An 11,334-nucleotide genomic window follows, 5' to 3' on the forward strand; every position below is an offset into this window, starting at 1 on the left:
TCTTTTCGAACATGCTTTCACGCAGTAGGAGACATGAGTAAAATTGCTTTGTATATAAACAAGGTTTTAAGTTTTGTGAAAATTATCACCACTTATATTATCTCACTCTGGTATACATATAGCAGTACGTAGAGATGTAAACATGGACATGAATGCGTGTATGCATACATAATATGCTGATATAGTATGCTTATATATACTTACAAAATGATGTGCATGAAAAAATGTATTAATTTTTCTTTTTGTCGTATTTTTTTGTTTTCTGTTTTACCAGAAACCAGCGAATTTCGTCCTGATAAGTAGATGAATTCCTTGAGTAATATATTATGAATAATCGTGTAAGACTTAATTAAGTATCGTTTTAAAAGTGTCCTTCAATATTATAGAGCTTTCCATCTTGGAATGCAAAACTGAGAATAAATCGTTTGCGAATATAAAGAGACTGGTCAAGATCGGGCACTGTTTTCTACATTCCAAACTGTAAATTAGACGTGGCAATGCTTTCTAGTAACAAATTTCAGTTAAGTGTTCCACGGTGTAAAGATGAAAATTCAAAACAAATAACGAACAAATTGACAATCATCCATTTTTATGCCTCGGTTTTCTAATCTTCCTCCTTCTTCTTCCCCCTCCTGCTTGTCACCCCCTCGTCCTTTTTTGTTGTTGTTGCTGAATGGGAGTCATTTGGCACAGATATGTCAAGAGAATCATCATCCCAATAAGGAACAATTATCCTGAGCAACCGACATCGATAGTCAATATTGCAATCATTTGCTATTTTTAAGATCTATATTTTATTCTTCGTTTGTTGCTCATATTTTTTTCCTTGAAGAAAAGATGCTATAAATGAAAGGCAAAAATTAAAAACAAATGTTGTGGTGTTTTAACAGTCAACAACAGTTAAACAGTGAGTGGAGGCTGCTTTCTCCATATTATATATTAAAATATTCAGCTTTCTCAAGGTAGAAAATAAGCCTAATTTTTATGTAAGTGAGTATGTGCACTATATCTCTAATATGGAAGAAAGTATTTCATTCGGAATTACAACGATATAAACTCAGTTGTCTTAATTTCTACGTATGTGCAGTTTTCATATGATAATTGCCCTGGTTAGCATAATGGTTGCAGAAAAAATAACATTTAAAAATGGAACACGCAGACTATTTTGCTAAGACAATTTTCTAATCATGCAGTCGCCTTAGGTACAGTTGGATGAGCAGATTTTCAGAGTTATGCGCTCTTCGTTTTGCTTTTCTTGGGAGAACAGTATAATGAATAACTGCCTGTCATTTTTTCAGGATCAACTACGTTGGGATCGTATGCATACACACATTTATATCAGAGAGAGAGAGAGAGAGAGAGAGAGAGAGAGAGAGAGAGAGAGAGAGAGAGAATTATGCTTTGGAAGAGATGACTGGCTGACAGAAGACTCAAACTTTTAATTAAGTAGATTCCAAGTTTCATGGAATGAGAATGGTAGTATTCGTTCAGGAAATATCCTCTACTTTTTGCTATCGTATGTTATTTCGACCAATATTTTAACGACCCTTTTTAGCTTGTCACAAATGGAAATGAGTGCATCGTGAATAATAATACTAATCACAATAAAGAGTATCACTGAAACAACCGAATTTGATGGAAAGAAGCCGGGGTTCCATACCTCGAACGAAAATTAGAAACGTAACAGATGTCTAGGTGTCTCATGAAAAATGAAGAGGTAATCGCAGTGAGCATGGGTAGAAATAAGCAACTGCTCTACTTCAACACAATATCCAATACTTATTTATGATTGATTACATAAAATATAGGTTTTAATACACTGGTTGTACTGGTCTTGTCATAGTTTCATTATTTCTGTTTTATGAGAATTAAAGATCAGACAAGAAGAGCCATCTCATTGTCCTTGCTCTTTCTGGTACTGCGAGATTGCTTGGAGGAATAACTCGAGGTGATATGTCATGTGATTTCCTTTAGAAACAAACAACCTCTAGGTTACGTGAATTCCCTTCATATAAATTTTCATAGTAAAATTACTTTCAAAACCGTATATTTAGGTCAGATCCCACTGATTTCTAGGTCTGGATTTTGACGTCACTTCATAGGACGAGATGCTCAGCTTGTCTTGGATCTTTGTAAAAAAATTATGTACAGGAAACATAAAATGTTTATTCTCACTCACATTCACAGTCTGGTAGAGCGCTCATTTTCAACTCGGCATCTTAACTCAGTTTGAAACTGCCATTTAGACCTTCACATGTTGAACTGCCTATCTTAGATCTCCCACATTAAGCGTTAAGAGTGATATTTAAGACAGTTCTATGAAGATTCAACTTCTCACGGAGACTTTTGTTATGATGGATTTTTTTTATGATAACCATTGAGTAAAAGGAGTAATCAGATTCATGATAAAATGCTGTTTAAGTTTGAAAATCTTTAAGTTCATGAACCCCGTTGGGTTTGGTTGTCTTATTGTCAGGAATTGTATTACATCAATTAGTTTAGGAATGCTCTAAAATCACTACAGGACCTAGTCAAATTGAGTGGAAGTGGATATGCTAATAGGATTATTACATTTTGTTAATGGAATGTTAAAAGACTGATAGGATCATTACTGATTAGCATACAGCCATAACCTTGTAATATAATTTGTTCAGACATAATAGATAGATTGGTAGCACCTTGACCATTCTGTGATATGGGTATTTCATCGTATATAAACTTTTACATACAGTTATTAAAAGCTGTTGTAAACAAGAAGGTTCTACATATGGAGAAAACTACTCATATTATAAACATATATGTATATACATATGATGAGTTATTAAATCAATATGTTTCATCACTTATCCTACTTTGTTCCCTGTATATTAGTATATTGCAAGATACCTAGATGTCTGGTGTCAGTGACCAATAGTAATAGTAGCCACTCTGTGTGCATTTGCTTGGTTGTGAGGTTTGCGCAAAGGAAGTCGCAGCATTCTAGCAAATGCCCTTCGAAAGTTGTGGTTGCAGAGAGGATATAGGACTGGGTTGAGAGTAGAATTCAAGTATCCCAACCATATAGTTGCTGTGTGTGCTTGAGGAGGCACACAGTTATCGCAGAGGGCCATGATGGGAAACAGTGTGAAATAAGGAACCCAGCAGGCCATAAATGCTCCTACAATCACTCCTAGTTGACGTGCTGCTTTGCGCTCCTTGGCCAAGTTCACACCTTCCATACGACGACCAGCAGTAGCTGCATTACTGTTTGCACATCCCATAGACCTTTTCTTGCCAGTTCCATTGGTGCTAGCTTCGCTGGAGGATGCATGTCCTGGGGTGATACCTCCTTCACCTCCTCCACTTCCTTGTGTTCTTGACATACTGCTAAGGCGCCAGCTACACCTCCACTTATTGGAATCATTGGATGGATCCCATGAGGAATGAGGCCTTGTAGTACTTTGATAGCAGTGGATGTGATTATGATGGGGACTTAACCTATTTGTATTTTGACGTCGAAGTTGCTGCTGTTGTAGTAGTTGCTGCTGTTGCTGAGACTGTTGCTGTGTTTGTAAACTTTGCTGGTTTGGATACTGGTGATTAAGAGTTGGAGAACTCTGTCCAGAATCCTCTGGAAGATACTCAACACTAACTGTCACACCTGAAAAATGAGAACAGTCATGTCTTCCAGGAGTGACTATGGTAAGACTTCGAAACTGACTTCGTTCAGCCGTTGTGGTAATCGTAGGGATATCATGTGGCTGAGAATTCTTTGAACCATGAATGTGTCTCTGTACTCGTTCCACCTCACTGCAGGAGTCGTTTGGTACATCGTGGCTGGAAAAATTAACTCTCCCAAGAGCTTGCCGTGTTTGTATTTCTCGGAAAATTCGGCAGTAGAGGTACAGCATAAGAGCTGATGGAAGATAGAAGTTGAGTGCAGCGGTGACTGCTTTAAATGGTACATTGTTGGTGAACTCTGTTTCACAGACGTGTTCGGGTTGATGACGAATGCCGTCCAGTGCAAGATGATGCCATGCTAGCACTGGAACTAACCAAGCCATTGCTGCCGCCCAAGAAGCTCCTATCATGACCCATGCTCTTCTTCTTGTTCTTCTTCTTAAATAACGTAAAGGAGCTGTTATGGACCAATATCGGTCCAGCGATAAAATCACCAAGTTGAAGATGGAAGCTGTTGATGCAGTGTAGTCGGCGGCTAGCCAGAACTGACATACAGGCAAGCCCAGTTTCCAGTTACCTGTAAAACAGAAACGTTTAATGTAAAAGTTTTTAAGTGATTTGAAAAACCTAAAATAACGTCAATTTTATATTTATGATTTATGTGTTAATATGATGTCCATTCGACTTTGAATAATTTAACAAATAGTTATAAAATTTTATTTAATCTGGTTCAGTTTCTATTTTGTTTAAGACTGTATCTCCATAGCAGGGAATCACGTTTAATCTGTTATAACAAGGAACAGAAAGTTATAACAGATTTTTATGAATAATTATTATAATGTATATTCATTCCAGTTGGTAGAACTAAGTCTGATGGCATTAGAAAGACAACTGAATATAGTTTTTTTTAAATTAAGAAGGCTGTTTGTGTTTTCTACGAGGTTAATAGAATAAAGATATGCTTTCAAAAAGAGTAGCAAAGCTGCCTTATTCTTTTCACTGTCACTGTATTCAGTGCCATTCATTTTGTTACAAAAAGTAAAATCGTGTGTCTCTGTAAACAAAATGGAATAAAAAAGAAAACGAGGAAAATATAGACAACGACAGATAAGGCTTTACAGAATACCATGATCTCACCATATTTATTATATATAACGATTACGGCCACAAAATACAACCAATCTGATACAGCTGGCGCATCATGAAGCGGGTAATATTCTGAGAAAAATAAATACTGGGTAGGTAAATAGATCAAGGAATTGCATAATACTCAAAACGAAAAATTATGACAAATTATTAGGCAACTAGGAAGCGAGGGCTCGCCATTTTAAATATTTGCATTTATAACCGATCCCTAGTTATCGACGTGCTAGAGAAAATGCTTGGAGGATATTTCCCGAAAACATTTTCAAGTATAAAATATCCGTATTTTAAACATTAGGAGAAATACTTGTATATTTGGTTGTAGTTCTTTCGAGGAGTCTAGTGGCATATTGCTATGAGACAAGGTTAAGTGTGACAGTTTGAAATGGTCCAGTATCGAAACCACAGATAACAGGCACAAACTATGATGTGAATATACAAGTTTTATACTTTAATAACATATAGTTTGGAAGTGTTCTGCCAGTTATGGAAAAAGCTAGCTCGGTATATCCATACAGGACTGAGATAGTTTGCTTATTGATACACAGGTCAAGTACAAGGGCAGCCAGCTGTTCAGTATCTTCAGAAATAGGGTTATTACATCATTCATATTCAATAATTCATGTTGATTCCTAGTACCTATACATAAGTCTTGAAATACTGTACATTAGGCTGGCAGGCTAGGAATGGAAGTCGACTAACGGATGACCGTTCTAGCCCCCATAACCGCTTGATTTCCTCATACTTTTTAGATATGCATTTCACTGCAAGCCTTGAATCCAGGTGAGATAGATGAAGATTCTCTTTCTTACAGTAGTGGGATAAAACTCACTTGCGTTAGTAAGAGAGAGAGTACTGCTAGTTTAGTATCACGCGTAGGTTTAAGCGCCATTCGTGAAGGAAGCGAATCTTCATCTGCTCATATGGGATCAGTGCTGGCAGTGAAAAGTTATCCAAAAATTTAGAGGTCATTGTGGCTATTGATAATTCATATATATCTGGGAGAAGTGACCAGTAGATCATATTGACACCATGCTTTTGTTCAGTCAGCTTACCATGACTTATCAAATGAGCAAGACTTAAATGACTATAGGCAAAATGTAGTGCCCATTAGAGAAGTAAGTTAAATTAATTATTATTGATAAGACCATAACAAAATGGGAAATAATGTATTGATTATCAGAATTCAGAAAGATACAATAGGTAGATTATAACGAAAAAATAGTAAAATTAGTAACAGTTACGTAATATACAGCAAGATTATTCTCCAGATAAAGGAAATTAAAAGCAGGGATGTTAACTACTGTGGTACCACATGAAGAGAACAGGAAGACAAAGAAAGAATTCAGTATAAAACAAGACAAGACCCAAAACATGCACGAAAATTGCTGATCAACAGTAATTTACATTCACTGAAAGAAGAAATTTATACTTAACTATTTGCAATCTAGGATTGCAAAAACTTGAGAATTAACAGTAATTAGATGCCACATTATAGAGAGAATGACAAGTACTGTACTGATGCACTTCATTGTATTTATGAAACCCCGTGGAAATAATTCATGCTATGAAATAATGAGACTTTGCCAGAATTCCACTTCGACCTTAAATAATTTCGCCAAGGCTCTTTTGAAAATAACCTGTGCCAAAATCGTTTTCATGAGCATCAGATTTCTATCACGAAAAGCGAAACTCATATTCAGTGAGGCGTCTGAAGCTGAAAAAAGGGTTTTATCGCGCTGACTTATTTAGTTTGAAGCTGGGATTCCAGACAGTGAGGCAAGAATTAAGGCCGGGCTCAGTCCAGAGGAATCATCAGAGTTGGAGACAAGAAGATTAGAAACTGTAATTTAAAATAATTGACATAAAATTATAAACTTTTTTCCAATTCTATATATATATTTTTTGTGTTTAATCATCTGCTTTGACTGATATACTTAGGATTTATTCCAGTTTTGTTTTATATTTCTTGCTGTTGAATAAGTAAAAAAAATCCACAATAAATGCAAATTTTAAGCTATTTTTACAGCTTATAGGATTTCGTTATGCGGAATAATCCTTATGAGAAACAATATGTAATATGTCTTTTCTGTTTCAATATATATTTTTGCATTCCAATACAATGAATAAGTTTTACCTTTAGTTATATTTTTCGTATGCTTTTACGCTAGCCCTCGGTGATCAGATTTGTATTAAGAGATTTTTCTTTGATGAGTTTGAATACTAAGATACTGATTCAGGTGTTACGTTGTAGCAGAATAGTTTTGCTTTACTGCAATATGTTTGCAAAAGCAAAAGAGGAAGAAACGTCAGAACGATTAATTGAATTTAGCAAAATACGAAAATAATACTTTGCAAATGGATATTCAGTAACAATAAAGTGCAAAGCATATATGAATTTGTATTGTACCGTGCACAGCTGTGACTGATATACAGTACAGTGACTTAGTTGTGTGGTGGGATTATTGTACGCTACGCTCGTCTCCTTTCGCCCTCTTTACACTCACCTGCTCGCTGGACATCAAAAGCAATTCTGCTAGGCATCATTTTCGTTATCACCTGGTGTATATAAACATTGTTTTCCTCTGGAAACTTCGAAGGCATCTCTATAAGCCATTATTTTCCAGAACCGCCTATTTCCTTTGCTACCATATACCAAATGATGGTTTTAAATCATTCACCCGGAATATATCTATGGAGAACGTTTTGCGATCGGCTCACTGTGTCGTCTTTTTCAAAGGATTTAACCTGTCATTAGCATCAAGAGAAGCGAACGCATTCTTACGCCCCTTCCCCTGCCTCGGAAAGGTTTATTCCTTAAGAAATGTCATGTAATGTGTGCTCTGTTCACTGCACTGTTCTGTAAATAGTTTAAACATTTCAAAATATTTTAATCAGTTTTTGTTTGCAGCTCTTATCTTCGTTATGTTCTGTTGCCACAGTTGTGTATAAAATGGAACACATCATAATCACATCACCAGGTTTCCCTCTGTATTTCAATTTTACTTTGACGAAGAAAATATATATTGAAGTTATTAAACTTGCGTTTCGTAATCTGAAACAAAATTATCTTGGCAAGATGCCATTTGATGTGAAGCTTTAACACGTTGCTATTTGAACTGTCGTATAATGATCAGTAACCTTTAGGAGTTTGTCTGATTGTTAGTGATCTTTGTAAAGAAGCAGCATCTTTAAAGAATGATAACTGTATTGGCGAAAATAATAACAAAAGAAACAAAATTAGCATTGCATCAGAACCTACTAAACACATTAAGCTTTGTTTGAAAGTACAAAAGAACATTACAAATGCTCTCACTGAAGATTCGCTAAGTACACGAACCATTTCAACATCCGCACATAAATAGAAGCAAGAGCTACTCGAAAGTAAGACAAAGCGAAAAAGTATTGCTACAGAAATACTAGATACGAACATTTACCTAATCACAGAAGCACACCAATCAACCAGTCACAACATAGTAAGTATTTAACGTGCTCGTCAAAAGAACGAAAGATAACTTTTGTCGCTTCTCACCCATCATAGCATAGGCAGCTGATATAGGCATGACAATCACTCCAACTGTAAGGTCAGCAGCTGCCAGACTCATGATGAACAAATTCGATACCTGGAATAAAAGGCATCTGGATAAACTGAATTTCTTTGCATGAACAACTCATACCTAATGGCAATTTTTATACATGTGATGTAATATATATATATATATATATATATATATATATATATACATACATATATATATATATATATATATATTATATATATATATATATATATATATATATATATATATATATTATATATATTTATATTTATAATGTGATCAGTGTATGCCCAAACCAGAGGATATCGGTGGTGGACGAACAAATGCATAAAGACCTCTAACAGAGTTGAGAATAGAAGAGCGTCAAAGAAATGAAATACATTGTAATTAATCATAAGCATTGTAACCTGCGAAGTACTTGGGAAGCTGCGAGCTTCGTAAACACCACAAACAGTCTTGAAGGAGTTTAGCCTTCTAGTATGGAGAACCTTAATATATCTGTAGGTGTTGATGCATAGGCCCTTAGCAGGAAGTCATGTACAATAAAGAGATATAGCCGTTGGCAAACTTAAATACTACTAACTCTTCGGCCCTAATGACGAAAGTATCCTACAACGGAATAAGAAATTGAGACGTAAAGAATATTCTATAAAAGAGAATAAAGGAAAATAAAATAACAGTATAACTTATACGATAAGTAACAAATAATTTATGAATTTTAAGGACAATAGTTGAAGCAAGGAAATAGGCAGGGGCATGAAGAATAATTTGTTTAGCTGCATGACATGAAACTTTTAGTTCGTGACCCTAAGGAGAGAATATGACAGGTGGTGTTCAGCAGAAGAGAGGCTGCAAGAGAGCATAAGAATTTTGTGTTAATTACGGTAAGTGAAGCTTTTCTGTCATTAGACAGAATTATATAGATAACACAGATGCCACCACAGCTGACATGTCAACACTCGGTCTTTAGAACCATGGGGACCATTTCAGCTTACCATAGATACCCGGCAGGGATCGAGGCTGATATTGATGTTGGCGTTCGTTAAAAATCAACTTGAAGAAAGAAAATATTGCAGTTTCTCAGGAAACAATGAGAGGTCACAGTTGTTCGTCTGTTAGTTAATTTGTTTGTTTGTACATTTTGAAGATAAAATCGAATAATTGACCACATGTAAGAAATAGTTGACATGGCGTTTTTCGGACACAAATTCTCAATATTCTGCTATAAGTACGTGAAATTAGGGTTTAACCTTTAAGGCTTATTTTTAACGTGTTCATTTATGTTGTGCAATCGTTAAGATGTCTTGTTTATTCTGGTTAACAATTTCAAAGAAAGGGTACAAGTAAACATTGTTTTGATCATAAAAGTTCTCAGAATTTCCTTCAGTCATTGCAAGGTAACCAAATGGGAATTTTGGGTGGCTATTTAGTACTGAATGAAAATGAAATAGTTTCGGTAGAAAGTTTTGCATTCTCTTAGTTTTTAATCTCAGAGTTCAAAGAGCTGAAAAGGACTATCTACTCACCGTCTGCAGTCTCTTTTCCGTTCTGATCGCGTGAATGACCAGAGCGTTGCCAACGGCTGTGCAGAGGGCTAATGTGTAGAGAGAGATTCCGGTAACAGCCAAGAGCCCTGTACTCCACTCATCAATCCCATCAAAGCCCCCTGCGTCAGTGACAGTCACGTTACTGTGAGCGATGTTTTCCCCAACTGGAGAAATGTTTTCCCCAGCAGGAAAATGTTTGTCTAAGTGAGTGGTGGTGTTCAGGACGCGTCAAAGGAAAGTTCAGCTTGTTTCGTTTCCGGCGCCGTTCCAGGGTCGATGGTCCGTGACGTTCCAGCCGGGTGCACCGACATCGAGTTTCCAGAACGGACGGTTGATATCCGGGTTCCAGTAAGAGACGTCTTTCGGATGGAAGAGGCCCTTAGTCGGATGGTGGCTGGATGGGAAGACGTCCGCGGTGGTGTGATTGCAGGGACCAGAAGAAGAGGAGGAAGTGCATTTATTGCTTGGAATGCGAGAACCGACGGAACTGGAAGAACTTCCATAGTTTGGTATCATTCCATGGCTACCAGCCCTTGCCTTCTGACTACTGTTAGAGCTCAGTTCGTCGTACGTCTTAAAAGGCGTTGTATCGATTTCTGTTATGGAGTAGGGTTGTAAGTTCATTGCGAATCCGCTGAATGTAATCTGCTATTCCAGGATAGATAGATTTCCAACAATTACTTTATGTTATGGTAAGGGTCAACCTTTCTTCAGGGATTGCAGATATTTTGTGTGATTTTCAGATACGATATTTTTCACAGATAAATGTTTTGAGTCACTGAGCTCCAGTATGGATAGTTTTGAATCGACTGTCGTTATTCACTACATTTTAGGTCTCATCAACAAGTAAAATATTAATAATCAAAATATTAATAATCACAGAATTTACCATCAGAGGAGATGAGAAAGTCTTTGACGTATCATTATTCTCTAAATATTGCCTGCTAACTGCTCCTCAAAGTGCATTTCAGCAGTGTCACTGCATTTCGTTAACGGCCGAATAAGGCATGTAGAAAAGATGTAATTATTTTTTATTTCCATCAATAATGAAATTTTCATACAATACTGTTCTTGTGTAGCCTTTTGACTTTCATTTGAACTGTATTAAAATTGCCATATTTAGTTTTTCATTGAAAGAGATTTTGTTGTTTATTGAGGAACAAAGCGCGAAGGAACGTTCACATTTTGTCGTGCTTAAGCCTGAGATGTTGTTGCTTGGTGATGCTCGAAGCACTGATGACGTCATTGTAGATGGCGTATGCAACTGCTCGCGTTCGATAGCCATTGCTGAGACTTCCAGGCTTCCACAGACAGATCTGTCAAGAGAAACGATTCTGTTACAAATTTCTTCTTACATTTACTACTGAGGTAGAAGTTAAGATTATGACAGACATTAATATCAAATTTTATGCTTCAACAGATTT

The 11,334-nt window shown here is 36.3% G+C and overlaps 1 protein-coding gene across 1 annotated transcript; it reads right to left on the reverse strand.

The window, feature by feature from the left end:
* Positions 1 to 233: 233 nt before the first annotated feature.
* On the reverse strand, positions 234 to 10,642 carry LOC136855583 (histamine H1 receptor-like). The gene is made up of 4 exons (XM_067132678.1): positions 10,156 to 10,642; positions 9,890 to 10,110; positions 8,336 to 8,426; positions 234 to 4,237 (listed from the first exon to the last, which is right to left on the reverse strand). The coding sequence occupies exons 1-4, from the start codon at positions 10,532 to 10,534 to the stop codon at positions 2,901 to 2,903; spliced, it is 2,028 nt and encodes a 675-aa protein (XP_066988779.1). The 5' UTR covers positions 10,535 to 10,642; the 3' UTR covers positions 234 to 2,900.
* Between the last annotated feature and the right edge of the window lie 692 nt (positions 10,643 to 11,334).

Source organism: Macrobrachium rosenbergii, chromosome 32 (genome assembly GCF_040412425.1).
Source record: "Macrobrachium rosenbergii isolate ZJJX-2024 chromosome 32, ASM4041242v1, whole genome shotgun sequence".
Classification (NCBI taxonomy): domain Eukaryota; kingdom Metazoa; phylum Arthropoda; class Malacostraca; order Decapoda; family Palaemonidae; genus Macrobrachium; species Macrobrachium rosenbergii.

What these genes read in the sequence shown, in the direction of transcription:
- LOC136855583 (XM_067132678.1), bottom strand. Translation starts at nt 10,534, where the DNA reads ATGAACTTACAACCCTACTCCATAACAGAAATCGATACAACGCCTTTT. An exon ending in CGGAAAAGAGACTGCAGACG is followed by an intron (nt 8,427 to 9,889) that starts GTGAGTAGATAG and finishes CTTTTATTCCAG; the next exon opens with GTATCGAATTTGTTCATCAT. An exon ending in AGCTGCCTATGCTATGATGG is followed by an intron (nt 4,238 to 8,335) that starts GTGAGAAGCGAC and finishes TCTGTTTTACAG; the next exon opens with GTAACTGGAAACTGGGCTTG.